Source organism: Salvelinus fontinalis, chromosome 34 (genome assembly GCF_029448725.1).
Source record: "Salvelinus fontinalis isolate EN_2023a chromosome 34, ASM2944872v1, whole genome shotgun sequence".
Lineage (NCBI taxonomy): Eukaryota > Metazoa > Chordata > Actinopteri > Salmoniformes > Salmonidae > Salvelinus > Salvelinus fontinalis.
The window spans coordinates 21108836-21129130 of NC_074698.1; the positions used below are offsets into that span (position 1 = coordinate 21108836).

The 20295-nt window shown below is 41.1% G+C and overlaps 1 protein-coding gene across 1 annotated transcript; it reads right to left on the reverse strand.

Moving 5' to 3' along the window:
* Positions 1–1170: 1170 nt before the first annotated feature.
* LOC129833474 (GRB2-related adapter protein-like) lies at positions 1171–18748 on the reverse strand. The gene is made up of 8 exons (XM_055898105.1): positions 18390–18748; positions 9044–9179; positions 8717–8808; positions 8473–8592; positions 3973–4162; positions 3497–3592; positions 3135–3251; positions 1171–2878 (listed from the first exon to the last, which is right to left on the reverse strand). Exons 2-8 carry the CDS (start codon positions 9119–9121, stop codon positions 2702–2704), a joined length of 870 nt encoding a protein of 289 aa, XP_055754080.1. The 5' UTR covers positions 9122–9179; positions 18390–18748; the 3' UTR covers positions 1171–2701.
* Positions 18749–20295: the final 1547 nt, after the last annotated feature.

A 20295-nucleotide genomic window follows, 5' to 3' on the forward strand; every position in this document is an offset into this window, starting at 1 on the left:
AAAACATTTGGTCACAGGTCTGCAGTGTTGGGGAAGCTACTCTGAAAATATACAGTACCAGTCAAAAGTTTGGACACACCTACTCATTGCAGGGTTTTTATTTATTTTACTATTTTCTACATTGTAGAATAATAGTGAAGACATCAGAACTATGAAATAACACAAAGGGAATCATGTAGTAACCAAAAAAGTGTTAAACTAATAAAAATATATTTTATATTTGAGAATCTTCAAAGTAGCCACCCTTTGCCTTGATGACAGGTTTGCACACTTGACATTCTCTCAACCAGCTTCATGAGGTAGTCACCTGGAATGCATTTCACTTAACAGGTGTGCCTTGTAAAAAGTACATTTGTGGAATTTCTTTCCTTCTCAATGTGTTTGAGCCAATCAGTTGTGTTGTGACAAGGTAGGGATGGTATACAGAAGATAGCCTTATTTGGTAAAAGACCAAGTCCATATTATGGCATGAACAGCTCAAATAAGCAAAGAGAAATGACAGTCCATCATTACTTTGACATGAAGGTCAGTCAATCCGGAAAATGTCAAGAACTTTTAACGTTTCAGAGTGAAGGAAAAGCAGCCAACAAGTGCTCAGCATATGTTGGAGCGCCTTCAAGACTGTTGGAAAAGCATTCCAGGTGAAGCTGGTTGAGAGAATGCCAAGAGTGTGCAAAGCTGTCATCTAGGCAACGGGTGGCTACTTTGAAGAATCTAAAATACTTTTTTGTTGCATACTACATGATTCCATATGTGTTATTTCATAGTTTTGATGTCTTCACTAGTATTCTACAATGTAGAAAATAGTACAAAATAAAGAATAACCCTTGAATGAGTAGGTGTGTCCAAACTTTTGACTGGTACTGCAGGCTAGTAACCAAGCCACCAATTACTTCACTCTGGAAGAAGTTAAGCTACACTAATGCTTCCCTTAAGGAAAATATAGTTTACTTAACTAAAGTTACTTTGAAAAGTAGTTTACTACATCCAAACGTGTTTGTGAAAAATTATCATATGTAAATCTGAAATGTCATAGACTACAAATTGCAAGACTAAATTCAAATATAGGTAGTGTTTTCAGTAGTTAATTCCTTTTTTTTTGCAATGTAACGCTGTAGTAATTGGATTAGGCAAGTCTGATGCTGAAAAAGAATGGAAACGATTGCCTACTTCACACATATTTTACTTTATTTGAAATAAAAAGTTGTGTGTATTTTCAGTAGTTACTGCAACGTTACATTGCAAAAACAAACAAAAAAACTACTGAAAACACTACCTAGATTGAATTTAGTTCAACTACCACTGAGCTACTGCAAAATGTAGTTGAATTACATGTAGTTCACTATCACCCAACACTGCAGGTCAGGAATATAGTTCTCAGTGTCAGATCATTAGAGTAATCTTTTGAAAATACTGTCCCAACTACAACAAAAAATATTTAAATACATGTCATTTTGTCCTAAAAACATTTAAATTAAATACTGAAGAATTCCATGAATTCCTATGGAAGACTGCTTTTGAGGAGTGACAATATGGCCGACCGGTGGCTTCAAAGCATATCATTGGCCAATACATAGCATCAGCAAGCCAGGGTTTATATACATCATTGTTTTAATTTAGACAGATGACAAGCATACCCAAACTGACATTGTAAATTTGGTAGTTCACTAACAAGACATAATTTGCTATGGAGACCTCACAATTAAAAGCAAGCACTACAAACAATACAAAAAAGTAGCAATACAGTGTAGTACCATACAGTAAATGTGTGGCAGCATAGCTCCCAGTTTTCAACCTCCAATGGATATCACACTGTAGTTGGGTTGTGGAACTTCCCTTATAAACAGGGGTGGACTTAGTGATTTGGGTGCATAACATTTTGTTATGGGTTTTATAGTAAAGACATCATTTAACTGTAAAAAGAAATTACCTTTTAATGTGCCATTTTTGTTTAACCTGTAACCTTTATTTAACTAGGCAAGTCAGTTAAGAACAAATTGTTATTTACAATGACGGCCTACCAAAAGGCAAAAGGCCTCCTGTGGGGGCGGGGGCTGGGATTAAAATGAACACAACAAGTCATGATGTTTTCATCTGATTGTCAAACAATCACTTCTTAAAGTAACATCCAAACAAAGTTCCTTCAATTTGCAAGTGACAAACTATCTCACTGGAGATTATCTGATTATCCTAGTGAGCCAAAAAACGCCCCTCTGTCTTTCTATATGGTTCCAATGTATCTGATTCTGTCTGGCCAAAAAGCGTATGACATGCCATACTCTGTTTGGCCAGATTGCATCAGATAAATTGTCTACACATACATGTCTTCTGCCTCGATGACAATGTCAGTATTACAAGCAGCACTTGTCTTTTGACTAAAGAAATGCATTAACTTACAACATTTTTCTGTTAAACCTTCTTTCTTTCTTTTTATTTTCACTGGTTGCGTTAATTGCACATTTCTCTGCCCCGCTGTGCAAGCACCTCATTGATACAGCTTAATTACAATGAAAGTCAAATGTGAAGTCAGATCACGTGAAACAATGCATGGGAACTCTGTCAAGGTGGAATAGTCCATTATTGTAAACCAGTTGTGGGGTCTCATGCAGAGACATTATTGGGGGGAAAAAGAAGATTGCTAGTATTTTATTATTATGCCCAGCTCACAAGGCACCTTGATGATTCTCTCTCTAAGCTTTCCTCATAATGGTGTGGTATAGTTGGCAGGGAACAGACCACTTTTACCCCGCAATCTTCCTTTCCACCACGATGGATCAGAGTGATCCAAAATGTCAATGACATCACCTGCACGGAAGCCTAGCTCGTCCCCTTCCTCCGCTGTGAAGTCGTACACTGCTTTCACCTGCATGACTGCCCTCTGGTACGTACGTACACACACACACACACACACACACACACACACACACACACACACACACACACACACACACACACACACACACACACACACACACACACACACACACACACACACACACACACACACACAGACACACAGACACACACACACACACACAAACCTGTGTTAGGTAATAGTTGGCCATAGGAACCAGTCATTTCAGAGGACATCAAGGATGAGCCCCCATTTACTGACTACAGTAGGCTTACTGTACCTGTGGATGAGTTATGGTTTCAGATGTCCTTTGGGGGGCTGGGAGAGAGGTTAGGGGGGTGTTTCTACCAGGGGTGCCTATGGTGTGAGCCCTCTCCTCCATCCCAGGTCTCTTACTCTGGGGGAAGAGAGGAGAGAGGTTGAACTCAGGTCAGACTCTAACCTTTAAACCAACCTACAGTATGTCTCAGAATCACAGTAAAACATTACAAACCCAATGAAATCAAATAAAAGCAATGACATGGTTTTACATGACCATGGTACATAGCAGCGTCTGAAAAACCAACATGATTCAAAAGACTGCATTGTAGGTAGTGTAGGTTTGTACTTTGGGGTGAGTACTGTAGGGTGAGTGGTGTTTACCTGCTGACTATGAGGAAGGTCTGAGGCCCTGCGGTGTGACGTGGCTGCAGTAGGGGCCCCATAGCTCCTATCCTCAGGTAGACTCCCCCTCTTCAACTGACAACAGAAGGACGTGGACAGGAAAAGGTTAATTAAGGCCCAGTGCAGTCAAAATGTAGTTTTTATATCATATTGTACAACAGCTGATGAAACTAACAAAAACATTTGATCAGTGTTAGTTCCTGGTTGAAAGTACAATCTACACAGGACCTTCTGTGTAGAGGTTTGATTTTCCATGGTGACATCACCATGCGGTACATTGTTTAATAGACCAATACCATTGGTTAATTGACCATTCTGGTGCAATAGCTCACTGATTTCAGTTCCTGTATCTGTGGTTGAGAGTATATAAGATACAGAAGAGTGGGAAGTCAAGAAAGGGAAGGAAGCCTTCACTAAAGAGTTGATTGAACTGAGATAATATACGGCTGAAATACCGGTTGGGGTGCGGATGGGCTCTGGTCATCCCGGCTACCGTCTCTGAGGTAGATGTCCCGTTGCTTGGAGATGGAGGTGTTCTTGTAGAAGTCCACCAGCTTGTTGAGGGAAGTGAACTTCTCTGACCAAAGGAAGTAGTGGCCTTTGCTGTCCTTCATCACTTTGAAATGCTGCACGTCAAACTCATGTCTGAGGGGAAAGTATGGTTTTATATATCAGTGAAGCATGTCACAACACAACAACTGGCCTCTTAGTCACATACAGTACATTGCAGGTTTAGGGTCAATTCCAATTCAATTCCAGTCAATTCAGGAAGTACACTGACATTCCAATTCCAATTATTTTCAATGCTTTTCAATGAGGAAGATTTGGAATTTGAATTTGGTTAAGTGTCTGAATTAATTGGAATTTAAATGGAATTGACCCCAACCCTGGTTGACACTGTCTGGGACTATTTTTATATGAAATGTGTGTCAATTTGTGATAAGCATGCCCCTGTGAAGAAATTTAGAATCAGTGGAAGGGACAATCCCTGGTTTTCAGATAACTTGGCAGAATTAATTAGAAAGAGAAATATCTCTTGGGCTCAAGCTAGACATACAAGTGCTCCTGTTGACTGGGCCTCCTTCAGAGCGCTAAGAAACAAATACACAGGGTTGATCAGGAAGTCCAAATCAGATGACTATTTAAACGCAGTCACAGAGAACCTAAACAACCCTACCAAGTTCTGGAAGCTAATCAAATCAGTGTCAGGTTCTAATGTATCCTCTGGCCTGCCTGACCATTTAATGATGGATTCTAATGAAGTGAAAGATAAAGCCGATATTGTAGGGGTTTTTAACAAGCTCTTCATATCTGCTGCTTCAGTTGTTGATAATGGTGGGGCCCAGGCCTCTAATGTAAGCTCTGTTACTGTCAACTATGATATAGGCCCTCATGTGAACCATTTGATCTTTGAGCCTGTTTCTTATACTGAGGTCTATAAAGCACTTAAGGCTATAGACACTAAAAAGTCTGCAGGTCCAGACAACTTGGACACCTACCTCTTAAAGATAGCAGCTGGTATTATTACTGAACCTGTGGCTCACATTTTCAACTTGGGTCTCTTGACCAATTCCATGCCTGGCATTTGGAAATTAGCTTATGTCCTCCCACTGCTAACGGGAGGAGATCCCTCAGATGCTAATAACTATCATCCCATCTCCCCTCCCTATCCTGGCCAAAGTCTATGAATCCCTAGTGAACTCACAGTTAAAAAACATGTTAATTGAGAAGAACATACTGAGCGGGGTTCAGTCTGGCTTTAGATCGGGGCACAGCACCACAACTGCAGCTATAGCAGTGGCAAACAACAGCATTAATGGACTTGATAAAAAGCAACATTGTGCTGCTCTGTTTGTGGATTTATCAAAGGCCTTTGATTCAGTTGACCATGAATTGTTGCTAGCTAGACTCAGAAACATTGGTCTCAGTGAAGGGGCAGTAAATTGGTTTAGGAACTATTTTTCTGACAGAACACAATGTGTATATACTGACAATCATAGAGATTAATAGAGGTGTGCCCCAGGGTTCAATTTTAGCTCCTGTGTTGTTCTCAATTCTTATTAATGATTTGGGAAATGGGATACAACCAGCAAAGTTAAATCTATATGCAGACGATACAGTCATATATTCATGTGCTCCTTCTCTGGTTCAGTCTGTTGAAGAGCTCCAGACTGCTTTTCAGTCACTGCAGGCCTCCCTTTATGGTCTCAAACTGGTCTTGAATGTACAAAAAAATAAATGTATCACCTTTACCAGAGCTAGAACTCTGACAGAGAACGTTAGCATTGTCACATCTGGTGGCTTCTCCATTGAAAAAGTGTCATCCTACAAATACCTAGGTATTTGGTTGGATGACAAGTTGTCCTTTAAAGTTCATGTGGATAATCTTGTGACAAAGCTTAAATGTAAATTGGGTTTTTATTTTCGTAATAAGGCTTGCTTCCCACTTCTGGCTAGAAAGAATCTTGTTCAGGCCACTTTTCTCTCTGTCATTGATTATGGTGACTTGTTGTATATCCATGCAACCTCCTCTGTCTTACAGAGACTGGACTCTGTTTATCATGCAGCCTCCTCCGTCTTACAGAGACTGGACTCTGTTTATCATGCAGCCTCCTCTGTCTTACAGAGACTGGACTCTGTTTATCATGCAGCCTCCTCCGTCTTACAGAGACTGGACTCTGTTTATCATGCAGGCTCCTCTGTCTTACAGAGACTGGACTCTGTTTATCATGCAACCTCCTCCGTCTGACAGAGACTGGACTATGTTTATCATGCAACCTCCTCCGTCTGACAGAGACTGGACTCTGTTTATCATGCAACCTCCTCCGTCTGACAGAGACTGGACTATGTTTATCATGCAACCTCCTCCGTCTGACAGAGACTGGACTATGTTTATCATGCAACCTCCTCCGTCTGACAGAGACTGGACTCTGTTTATCATGCAACCTCCTCCGTCTGACAGAGACTGGACTCTGTTTATCATGCAACCTCCTCTGTCTTACAGGGACTGGACTCTGTTTATCATGCAGCCTCCTCCGTCTTACAGAGACTGGACTCTTTATCATGCAACCTCCTCTGTCTTACAGAGACTGGACTCTGTTTATCATGCAACCTCCTCTGTCTTACAGAGACTGGACTCTTTATCATGCAACCTCCTCTGTCTTACAGAGACTGGACTCTGTTTATCATGCAACCTCCTCTGTCTTACAGAGACTGGACTCTGTTTATCATACAGCCTCCTCTGTCTTACAGAGACTGGACTCTGTTTATCATGCTGCCTCCTCCGTCTTACAGAGACTGGACTCTTTATCATGCAACCTCCTCTGTCTTACAGAGACTGGACTCTGTTTATCATGCAGCCTCCTCTGTCTTACAGAGACTGGACTCTGTTTATCATGCAACCTCCTCTGTCTTACAGGGACTGGACTCTGTTTATCATGCAGCCTCCTCTGTCTTACAGAGACTGGACTCTGTTAATCATGCAGCCTCCTCTGTCTTACAGGGACTGGACTCTGTTTATCATGCAACCTCCTCTGTCTTACAGGGACTCGACTCTGTTAATCATGCAGCCTCCTCTGTCTTACAGGGACTGGACTATGTTTATCATGCAGCCTCCTCTGTCTTACAGGGACTCGACTCTGTTTATCATGCAGTCTCCTCCATCTTACAGAGACTGGACTCTGTTTATCATGCAACCTCCTCCATCTTATAGAGACTGGACTCTGTTTATCATGCAGTCTCCTCCATCTTACAGAGACTGGACTCTGTTTATCATGCAGCCTCCTCCGTCTTATAGAGACTGGACTCTGTTTATCATGCAACCTCCTCCATCTTACAGAGACTGGACTCTGTTTATCATGCAACCTCCTCCATCTTATAGAGACTGGACTCTGTTTATCATGCAGCCTCCTCTGTCTTATAGAGACTGGACTCTGTTTATCATGCAGTCTCCTCCGTCTTATAGAGACTGGACTCTGTTTATCATGCAACCTCCTCCGTCTGACAGAGACTGGACTCTGTTTATCATGCAATTTCCTCCGTCTTACAGAGACTGGACTGTTTATCATGCATCCTTGCGCTTTATTACAAATGCCAAGTCACTCACCCACCATTGGTAGGTTGGACCTCACTTTATATGTGCAGAAAGATACATTTGTATGTGTTCATCTACAAAGCCCTTTTGGGTAAACTCCCTCTTTACCTCTGTAGTCTGGTCTCCTTCACCACCAGCAGTTACCATACCCGGTCTGCTAGGTGGTTGCTACTTAAAGTCCCCAAGACATTCACAGTATTAGGCAAGACTGCCTTTTCCTTTTGTGCATTAGATGCATAGAATAGTCTACAATCCATGTTTCATCTAGATATGTTAGTGCCACTGAATGAATTAAAAATATTGATGGGAGACTCTGTTACGGAGGAGTGTAAATGCTTTTTTTAGGCTGGATTGTGTTGTATTGTTGTATATTTTAATTCTGTAATGTATTGATTGTTGCTGCCTTCTTGGCCAGGTCTCCCTTGAAAAAGAGACTCTGGGTCTCAATGGGCTTTTCCTGGTTAAATAAAGGTTAAATAAAACGAAATGAACAATGATAGGATGTGATGAGTTATGATTCAAACAATTTAGTTGTGTCCTGTCCTATTCCATAAATCCAAAGTCAACTGTTTCTCTGGTGGAGTACTTTCATTGTCCCCTGCTGGCTTATGTTAGATATTGCAAGGAAAAGCTGTACCAGTATTATCAAGTATAGCCGACAGAAACGGAACTCTTCCCTCGCTCATAGACATTTCATGAGAAATGGAGGGAGATTGTGAAAATGTTCACAGATGAGTTTTGCAGGTTAACATGTTAGCATATTTGACAGAGTTCATGCGGTGTAAACTCTAACCCCCCTAGGTACTGTTTTGTAATCAGTGAGCTCCCTGTAATACCCTGGCCTGAGCCTAAACCCACCCACCTGACAGAGATGGAGAATTCTCCAGGGGAGCTCTGACTGCCACGGATCAGGAATCCCCCCACCTCCCTAGACATCAGGAGCTCCTCAGCAGAGCTGCGGCTTGCCGTCTCCTTGAACCAGCTGGACAGAGAGAGATACAGTATACAGATGTGGCTATACTGTACTTACTGTAAGCATACAAACTCATGTTGTATGTGTGTGTTCAAATTCATTTTATGGATGAGAATGAGTAACTTTATTTCACCTTGGGGTTTGTCTCTCGATGTAGTTTTGGGGCACAAAGCCTTCCTGTCCATGCAGCTCTGCCTTAAACCACTCATCTTGACTACCTAGAATCTGATTAGGGAACAGAGATAAACAAAAACAACAGAGCTCACTGTTTAGGTTTAATATTACAGCAGAATACAACAGTAGAACTTTGTGTGTAGAATATAGGAATTAGATGAGTGGAATGTGTCTTTAAAGTCAAGTCCCACACTCAGTTGTACTACTGTCATTCTTTAGTCTTACTATGGCACGCTATTCTGAATTTTAATGTGTCTCCTCCCATTCTCTCTCAGGTCATACTCACTTTCAGGATGTCTCCCTTTCGGAAGCTCAGCTCATCCTCAGCCGTAGCATTAAACTCGTACTTTCCTCTGGCTTCCATGGCGAGAGGTGGAAGGGTCAAAGAGTTGGAATAGGGAGGCAGAAGGACTGCAGTCGGTCTATGGAATGAGATGAGTCAGGGAGAGTTGTGGCCTGGTAGTTTCAAAGTAAGCAAACTATACAGTGCAGTCAAAAATGTTATTTCCTGTGTTTTAGATATATTTCGACACTGAGGTTGGAATAATACTGTGAAATTGTGAAAATTATGATAATGCCATTTTAGCGTAAGAGCTGTTTGAAAAGACAACCTGAAATATCATCCTGTTTTGGTGGGATGGAGTTTTGGCAGTAAATTAGTTAATAGACCAATATGAAAGAGAGTTCCGAACCACCCCCCACCCCACCCCCCTCAATGTTTTACTAGTCCTGTATGAAAGACCGATATAGCTGTCTGTAGCATTTTCAAAAACAGATTCTCATCTGATCGCCAGCTTCCACCTGCAGCATGAACAATTATAATCGCGCCTCAATGATCTCTGTCAGACCCGCAGCCCTCTACCTCTTTACCAATAACAGCTATAGTTTTCAGTTTTCTCCTCCTTACTCAGACAACTCCCAGAGAGTCCTAGCTTACTTCTAGCTAAGAAGCTATTTTGTTTCTTTTTTTTACCATTTTAATTGAAAAAAATCCCAGTAAGGTACTTCACTGTTAATCAGAAATGATTTGATATTGAGATGAAAATGGCTGCAGTAGACCTTTAAGTCCTTAGCTCCTATAAGCTCCTATAAGGAACATAGGCCTACAAATAACTGCACTGTTTAAACAGCTTACTGTATACTTGTATTTTAGGTCGACATTGCCAGTAACTTAACTGGTGGGGTAATTCTGCTGAGGTGGTGCAGTGGTGGTTTGCAAAATACAATTGTTACCAGCCTAGACTAGACTATGCTGTACATTCTGTAATCTGTGAATATTGCACCTGAGGCTGTAACAGCCATTGCATGGGGGAAATACATTCAGTGGGATAAAACGCAAATAAAAAAATTGTAATGGAGGAGATGACATAAGAGGAGTTGTGCAATAAGAACACAGATTTAGTTTCAAAACCCGTTGGTTCGGTTGTATCCTTCTGAACACAAGCCTAAGTATAACTTTAGATAAATATATCCCATTCCTAGCTATGAAGTTTAGATATGGAAAATGAGAATTAAGGAAATGAGGAAATTGGAAAATAATTTAAAAATGGAAGCAAAACAGAGAAAAGTTGTCTGAGCCAGACACTTCCCGTTACCTAATGTCACAAAGCTGAGGAGAGAACAATTCTTGTTTCGGTAGTTTGTAGCATTCACCATGTGTTAATGTTTACCTACGGGACACATAAACAGACATGAGCATGGAGGAACAGGCAGAAGAGCGAGTCAGAGGAGGACAAACAACATCGGGAGCTGTCCATTTCCCCTTTCAATTAAGTAAAAAAAAACACCATAGTTTTCAGAGATTGAAATCTCATGATGGTAATCATCTTTGATGTTCAATTTGCTGCTCTCCCACGTGTGTGTGGTTGAAGGGAGGTCTGCAGTGTATGCTCCAAAATCACATATATTATCCATCCCCAGAACCATAGATACACATGATTACATACAATTTCATAAATCTATCCCAGCCCTACCTCTCTACCTATTCAGCCATCAGACACCGGAGGGAGCCAATGACAGCGCTGTAGTATCAGCTTCTATTGCTCACCACGGCTCCAATCCTGTACCCTGATTAAAACTCCTACTCTGCAGTAAAAGACTCCTTCTGTTCCCCCTCTCTGTCTTATTCAGAGCGGATATGAGTGAGGGTAGATAGATGATAATGAGAATCATTCACAGAGCTCTACTAAGCCGGATGGAAGGCCGCATAAACAACATGAGGACAACTGAAGATTCAATTCAATTACATTAAGAAAATCGTTTCAAACTATGTGTGTTTCTGTCAGACCCAGATGTATCTCTTTCTCTCTCGTTTTCTTTACCAGACAGGAACTATTCATTAAACCAGAGGAGGAAACTCTCCTCTGTCTCTCTCTCTAAAGTCCACACAACATATTCACTTATTGACAGTAATAGCTCACATATCATTTTGATAGAATTGTTATATTTAAATGTAACCTTTATTTAACTAGGCAAGTCAGTTAAGAACAAATTATTATTTACAATGACGGCCTACACCGGACGACGCTGGGCCAATTGCGCGCCGCACTATGGAACTCCCAATCACTGCCAGATGTGATACAGCCTGGATTCGAACCAGTGACACCTCTTGCACTGAGATGCAGCGCCTCAGACCGCTGTGCCACTCGGTAGCCCACATATGATAACAAGAGTCTTTTTTCTAGGAGGTTTGGATGAACAAGGAGAAGGTCAAGGGATATCACCACACATTCCATTGACATAAATTCAACAAATAGTTTAATCTAAATGATTCCCACTTCAGTTGAACCATGTGTGTACACAGAAGTGCACTCAATCTGTGTTATCTAACTCCTTCGCTCCATAAAACCATGCCTGCACACAGAAGTGCACTCAATCTGTGTTATCTAATTCCTTCGCTCCATAAAAGCATGTGTGTACACAGAAGTGCACTCAATCTGTGTTATCTAACTCCTTCGCTCCATAAAACCATGTGTGTACACAGAAGTGCACTCAATCTGTGTTATTTAACTCATTCGCTTCATAAATCCATGTGTGTACACAGAAGTGCACTCAATCTGTGTTATCTAACTCCCTCGCTCCATAAAACCATGTGTGTACACAGAAGTGCACTCAATCTGTGTTATCTAACTCCTTCGCTCCATAAAACCATGTGCCGTAAACACAGTAAAACATGCATGCAGCCAAACAGGCACTTCAGTTTTAAATCACTTGCCTCACCGAATGGCTCTGTTTCACTAATGAATGGAACTAATGAAGTGAACCTCCTGTTTCCATTGCAGATTAGCCCTCATAAACATGATCAATATAACTCTTACTTTTGATTTTAGATAAAATATATCCCAGCAGCTTGCTGAAAAGGCATGTACATAAACTGCATACATCCAACAAATCTCAAAATACTGTCAACTGCACTGACGAGAGAGATATAGTAAGGTAAGACACTACACTGACAAGAGAGATATAGTAAGGTAAGACACTACACTGACAAGAGAGATATAGTAAGGTAAGACACTACGCTGACGAGAGAGATACAATAAGGTAAGACACTACGCTGACGAGAGAGATATAGTAAGGTAAGACACTACACTGACGAGAGAGATATAGTAAGGTAAGACACTACGCTGACGAGAGAGATACAGTAAGGTAAGACACTACACTGACAAGAGAGATATAGTAAGGTAAGACACTACGCTGACGAGAGAGATATAGTAAGGTAAGACACTACACTGACGAGAGAGATATAGTAAGGTAAGACACTACGCTGACGAGAGAGATACAGTAAGGTAAGACACTACACTGACAAGAGAGATATAGTAAGGTAAGACACTACACTGACGAGAGAGATATAGTAAGGTAAGACACTACGCTGACGAGAGAGATACAGTAAGGTAAGACACTACACTGACAAGAGAGATATAGTAAGGTAAGACACTACGCTGACGAGAGAGATATAGTAAGGTAAGACACTACGCTGACGAGAGAGATATAGTAAGGTAAGACACTACACTGACGAGAGAGATATAGTAAGGTAAGACACTACGCTGACGAGAGAGATACAGTAAGGTAAGACACTACACTGACAAGAGAGATATAGTAAGGTAAGACACTACGCTGACGAGAGAGATATAGTAAGGTAAGACACTACGCTGACGAGAGAGATACAGTAAGGTAAGACACTACGCTGACGAGAGAGATATAGTAAGGTAAGACACTACGCTGACGAGAGAGATACAGTAAGGTAAGACACTACGCTGACGAGAGAGATACAGTAAGGTAAGACACTACGCTGACGAGAGAGATATAGTAAGGTAAGACACTACGCTGACGAGAGAGATACAGTAAGGTAAGACACTACACTGACGAGAGAGATATAGTAAGGTAAGACACTACGCTGACGAGAGAGATACAGTAAGGTAAGACACTACGCTGACGAGAGAGATACAGTAAGGTAAGACACTACGCTGACGAGAGAGATACAGTAAGGTAAGACACTACGCTGACGAGAGAGATACAGTAAGGTAAGACACTACACTGACAAGAGAGATATAGTAAGGTAAGACACTACGCTGACGAGAGAGATATAGTAAGGTAAGACACTACACTGACGAGAGAGATATAGTAAGGTAAGACACTACGCTGACGAGAGAGATACAGTAAGGTAAGACACTACACTGACAAGAGAGATATAGTAAGGTAAGACACTACGCTGACGAGAGAGATATAGTAAGGTAAGACACTACGCTGACGAGAGAGATACAGTAAGGTAAGACACTACGCTGACGAGAGAGATATAGTAAGGTAAGACACTACGCTGACGAGAGAGATATAGTAAGGTAAGACACTACGCTGACGAGAGAGATACAGTAAGGTAAGACACTACGCTGACGAGAGAGATACAGTAAGGTAAGACACTACGCTGACGAGAGAGATACAGTAAGGTAAGACACTACGCTGACGAGAGAGATACAGTAAGGTAAGACACTACGCTGACGAGAGAGATACAGTAAGGTAAGACACTACGCTGACGAGAGAGATACAGTAAGGTAAGACACTACGCTGACGAGAGAGATATAGTAAGGTAAGACACTACGCTGACGAGAGAGATATAGTAAGGTAAGACACTACGCTGACGAGAGAGATACAGTAAGGTAAGACACTACACTGACAAGAGAGATATAGTAAGGTAAGACACTACGCTGACGAGAGAGATATAGTAAGGTAAGACACTACACTGACGAGAGAGATATAGTAAGGTAAGACACTACGCTGACGAGAGAGATACAGTAAGGTAAGACACTACACTGACAAGAGAGATATAGTAAGGTAAGACACTACGCTGACGAGAGAGATACAGTAAGGTAAGACACTACGCTGACGAGAGAGATACAGTAAGGTAAGACACTACGCTGACGAGAGAGATATAGTAAGGTAAGACACTACGCTGACGAGAGAGATATAGTAAGGTAAGACACTACGCTGACGAGAGAGATATAGTAAGGTAAGACACTACGCTGACGAGAGAGATATAGTAAGGTAAGACACTACGCTGACGAGAGAGATATAGTAAGGTAAGACACTACGCTGACGAGAGAGATATAGTAAGGTAAGACACTACGCTGACGAGAGAGATATAGTAAGGTAAGACACTACGCTGACCACCACTAAACCCCTTACCCCACCCCAATGAGCATAAACCACTGATAAAATCTTTGTAAAAAACACTGGTCAAATACATCCCACAAACTACTTAATCATTCTGCTGTCAGGACAATTCTGCTATTAGACAGCCGTGAACACACACACACACACACACACACACACACACACACGCACAGACAGAACCTCGTTGTCGTCACTCTAAAGCCCTCAAATGCAACTCTGGACCTCAAAGCCAGTTCCACTGCATTTGTTCATTGTTCCCCTCTAATTATGGACTGATTTAGACCTGGGACACCAGGTGTGTGTAATTAATTATCAGGAAGAACAGAAAACCAGCAGGCTACGGACCTCACAGGGTAAGAGTTGAGTGCTCTAGAGCAGGTATTTGTACGCGCAATGCCGTCGGGGGTCCGCCAAATAAAAATGTGATTCACATTTTTTTTTAAATAATTAGAATATTTGTTTTTCTTCACATTTTCAAACAGTCCATTTATATTTTCCAACGGGGCTATACATTTGGGTGAGGTTTTTTTATCGCCTGAGTAGCCTCGTTTCACTGCCAAAAATCAAATTAAACCATCTAGTGTTCAGCGAAATAACAACACAATGTCAAATACAGGTAGCCTAGTCAAATAATTAACATCCAATCACATTAACTGTTACTCTCTCGCGGGAATTCCACTAACGGTCCGTATGTAGCCAAACGTAGCTGCTGCTCATGTTGGTATCTGTACTTATGGCACAAAACCCATGACAGGGAGACATAGTGGAGTGGTAACGCGCATGCAAGCAGTTGCTCCAGATGCCACTTGGGTACACTGCAGCATCCACCGAGAGGCTCTTGCTACCAAGGGAATGCCTGACAGCTTGAAAGACGTTTTGGACACTACAGTGAAAATGGTTAACTTTGTTAAAGCAAGGCCCCTGAATTCTTGTGTATTTTCTGCACTATGCAATGATATGGGCAGCGACCATGTAACGCTTTTACCTGGTCGACCATGTAACGCTTTTAATATACAGAAGTGCGCTGGTAATCTAGGGGCAAATTATTGACACGTTTTTTTAATTGAGAGACGAGCTTAAACTTTTCTTTACTGACCATAATGTTCACTTGTCTGACAGCTTGCATGATGACGAGTTTCTGGCCTATCTGGGTGATGTTTTTTCTCACCTGAATGATCTGAATCTAGGATTACAGGAACACTCTGCAACTATATTCAATGCGCGGGACAAAATTGAGGCTGTGATTAAGAAGTTGGTGCTCTTCTCTGTCTGCATTAACAAGGACAACACAGGTCTTTCCATAACTGTATGATTTTTTGTGTGCAAATGAACTCAAGCTTACGGACAATGTCAAATATGATATAGCGAAGCACCTGAGTGAGTTGGATGCGCAATTATGCAAGTACTGGATGACACAAACAACTGGATTCGTTATCCCTTTCATGCCCTGCCTCCAGTCCACTTACTGATATCTGAACAAGAGAGCCTCATCGAAATTGCAACAAGCGGTTCTGTGAAAATGTTATTTAATCAGAAGCCACTGCCAGATTTCTGGATTGGGCTGCACTCAGAGTATCCTGCCTTGACAAATCACGCTGTTAAGACACTGATGCCCTTTGCAACCACGTACCGATGTGAGAGTGGATTCTCAGCCCTCACTAGCATGAAAACAGACACAGACTGTGTGTGGGACATGATTTAAGACTGAGACTCTCTCCAATATAACCCACCATTGCAGAGTTATGTGCATCCTTTCAAGCACACCCTTCTCATTAACCCGTGGTGAGTTATTCCCAATTTTCGATTAACAAATAAGGTTTTATATGTAAGATGGTTAAATAAAGAGCAAAATTATTGATTATTATTATTTGTGCCCTGGTCCTATAAGAGCTCTTTGTCACTTCCCACAAGCCGGGTTGTGAAAAAAACTCACACTCATTCTTATGTTTAATAAATGTATCGTATAGTGTGTGTGTGGCAGGCTTACAATGATGGCAAAAACAACATTGTAGAGTGCGCTGACCCTGGTGCTAGAGGGGGTACGCAGCTGAAGGTTGAATGTTTGAAGGGGTACGGGACTATAAAAAGTTTGGGAACCACTGCTCTAGAGGATGGAAGTCTCAAACATGTAAAACTGTAACAAAACAGTAGCCAAGTCCCCTGGGAAGAGACAGTGCAGAGCAGAGGGGATCTACTCTAGTAACATGTCACCAGTGAGGTGAGCCAGGGGCATGTTGGCAGTGTGCCAACGTCCCTAGAGCTCCTCTGGTATGGTGACCTGGGTGAAGGGGATATTTGCAGTGGTTTCGACTCTCACTGACCACATGAATTTTAGCTGGATTTTTTCTTAGCACTTTTGTGCCTCCTCAACAGCCCAGTAGGTTGTTATATAGTCTTGTGGGGCCAAACATTACACCATTACTCAAGGAAATAGGATTATGTCTTAAACAGATATCTTTATTAAATAACGGACATTGTGGTAAGATCTAAATAACGGACAGAAGTGGTAAGATCTATTACGGAGTAGCGTGCATCATTTTCTTTGTTGGAAATGTTAGAAACGGTAAGTTTTATAATTAAGGATTTACATTATGCAAAGCGTAACTATGTGAAGGCACTAAACATTTCTCTACACTTCACAAATCAGAGATTAGTGAGGAATGTGCAGAATGTGTTTTTGAGAGTAACTATGACATCCAACTACCCAGCACTGAGGAGAACAGCACTAGACAATACTGTATATACATTTATACATTTCCATCCATTCTCAATTATGGGAAATCCAAATTCAACAAGTTCTATATATTTTAGTTAACAACAATTTACCACCATGTAAAGCATTGAAAGATCCAGTGATACTGTACTGTTTGTAATCTATTTGACACACCATAGTAGCTCACACTATGTCAATTAGACTGACATGGCTAGCCTACTATGATTGAATCGAGGACCTTGTTTTAGCAAATAAACAACCCCCCCAAAAAAATGTTAACTTATAAAGCTTGCTCAATAGTGCACCTGTCCTCTTCAGTGGCTTTCGATTTGAACTGAGTTTCATATCAAATGAAAACACATTATGAACATACTTCCTCATCACATAAATACAACTATTGTTGAACTTATCTCCTACTACTCATACATTACCACATCCCAGAGGAGAAGCTATTTGACCTTGTAGAGCACTGAGCACACAAACCAATGAGGAAAAAACGTTCACGCAAAAAGCTATTTCAAAATACCTTTCACATCACCATGGCATGGGCAGGGGGACTATGTGTGAAGTTCGTTTTCAAATAATTTAGCAATAATGAAAATGTTTCAACTGTTAGGTCAAAGATAATATCCTTGTTGTTATACATTTATAATAGCATTACATAATATGGTAACAAGTTGTCTCATAGCCTACTTATGTGCTCCAGAACTATATTGCATATCCTTTTCACCAATGTCTGTGGACAACTGTTGGTTACTGGGAACAGTTATTGCTTGTATCAAACAGCTAGTTAAAGTACACTATGTGGCACTTCTTTCAATTGTCCGGTTAGTTGCCATAGATTCAGAATCTAAAAGATTTCCAACAACTTATAGGGAGAGAGCGACAGTTCTCTAACCACTAAAGAGCAATGATTCACAATTCAGATGAGAGGAAGCTGACTAATTATTATAATTAACTACATTACAGAAATTGTGGAGTGGGTATGACTGTAACAGCTGTTCCTAAGATTAGAGAGAGAGACTTCGATGACTATAAACCAGTCGCTGAAGTTGAATGGATTGCTCTGCACAAGCAGTGTCTTCAAGCCAGCATGGCATTATAAGAGGTTTGGTCATTTTGGTGACATGATTTGACTACCCATATAACAGTGGGTATATTACATTTACATTTACATTGATGGTTGCATCACGTATGTAAGAATAATCAAGCATTCTTCAAATGGGTAAACTGTATATTGCAATATGATATTTACCTTTATCTCATGTAAAGAGCCACGCGTTGACAGTCACAAGAGGTCGGGAAATTTACGCAGCCAGGCAGGGCTTTGCCAACTAGATCATAATTTCAGTCAAAATTTCGCAAATTCGCATCAAAAGGAAAACGTCATATTCGTAAAATCATAAAGGTTAAACAAAACAAATCCGTTAAAGACTGTTTACTTCCGCGTCCTTTCATTGAAGTATAACAACGCTGAGACTTTCGAGTTCCCTCCCCAACACGCACAATAGCTGAATGTCCCACGGCGGAGATGAACCAGTTGCTTGCATTTGGTTAGAGACCGCCTATTTTCAAAAGGAACTTTTGGACTTTACCTAAAAAATGCTGATGAATAAAACAGATAATTTTCATAATGTGACAATAAATAATAAAGGCTTATGCACTTGGTTAGAGACCGCCCCTTTTCAAATGGAACTTTTGGACTTTACCACAAACATTCTGAGGCACTGCATCTCAGTGCAAGAGGCGTCCCTACAGTCCCTGGTTCGAATCCAGGCTGTATCACATCCGGCCGGGATTGGGAAGTCCCATAGGGCGGCGCACAATTGGCCCAGCGTTGTCCGGGTTTGGCCGGGGTAGGCCCTCATTGTAAATAAGAATTTGTTCTTAACTGACTTGCCTAGTTAAATAAAGGTAAAATAAAATAAAAATACATTTAAATGAATAATGTGACAATATGTAATAAAGGCTTATTGCATGAGGTGAAACATTACGATAAACACCCGCAAACACACACACACACACACACACAGTATAGACTTTATTCCTGTGATCTTCCATGTGTCTTTCAGATAGGCAAATGAATGCTCCTTGGCATCATCTTGAACAAGTCCAAATGTTTCACATTCTTTCGGATGGCATGCACGAAGAGCTCATTGGAAATGGGCTTCCCACGATAAAACACTGACACTCCTCAAACAAACTAAACTGAAGTTATCGAGCTCTATTTCAGTAACCTACGATATTTCTATGACAGGTCGTATAGGCTAATTCTTGTCTATATCAAAACATATCAATGTAGGCTTTCAAACCAATATAAGTTATATAATTCAGCCTGCATTATACAGTTAATGGAAACTGATGGCTTTGGAATTTGGTTATATAAAGTTATCTACAGTCCTCATATTTCTCTTTAGAAAAATGCATGTTTGGTGTGTTTTTTCTTGGCTATACATCACCATCACCATCACCACCATCATTATAGAGAGCAAGCAGGGAGTTTGCTCCATGCAAAGAGGCTGAGGGATATATAGTGTAGCTCTGCCACAGGTGGCAGGTGGTACCTCAATTGGGGAGGATGGGCTCTTAATAATGGCTGGAACGGAATAAATGGAATGGTATAAAACACATGCTTTCTGTTCTCCCCTTAGCAGCCTCTTGTGCAAGTCTTCACATGTTGATGACTAAAGCTGCAGTCTGTGACAGGAAGTCAAACCCATAGAGATTACAGCGTGGTTTTGCTCTCTTTTTTTCTAGTTCAATGTTATTTCTTGCTGACTCTAAAGCTTGGTCCACTTGATGTTCTAGGTGTAAATGACAAGTTATTTTTCACAGAGTGGAAATGACTATTCAAACTCCTCTTTTATTTTTTCACACCAGTTGTAGTAAAGTTGTAATAAAGATCACCAGATTAAGTCAGCATAGATGGCAATGAAATTCCACAAAACATTGTTCAGCTGTGACAGCAGCAGAGGAAGGAATGTGAATGGACAGCAGAGTAAACATGAAATTCAGTTGACATGGGGAAGTAATGTGTAAGCCCCCAGGGTTCAGTATTTAGCTGCACCTGCAGGCCCTCAGCTTAGCACGATTCAACCCTCAGAACCAGAGTAGCAACAGGGGAAAAGTTTTGGACTAAGTAGTATAGATGATCTTTCTCT

What these genes read in the sequence shown, in the direction of transcription:
- LOC129833474 (XM_055898105.1), bottom strand. Translation starts at nt 9,121, where the DNA reads ATGGAAGCCAGAGGAAAGTACGAGTTTAATGCTACGGCTGAGGATGAG. An exon ending in GAATTCTCCATCTCTGTCAG is followed by an intron (nt 4,163 to 8,472) that starts GTGGGTGGGTTT and finishes CTTTCCCCTCAG; the next exon opens with ACATGAGTTTGACGTGCAGC. An exon ending in AAACCATAACTCATCCACAG is followed by an intron (nt 2,879 to 3,134) that starts GTACAGTAAGCC and finishes CGTACGTACCAG; the next exon opens with AGGGCAGTCATGCAGGTGAA.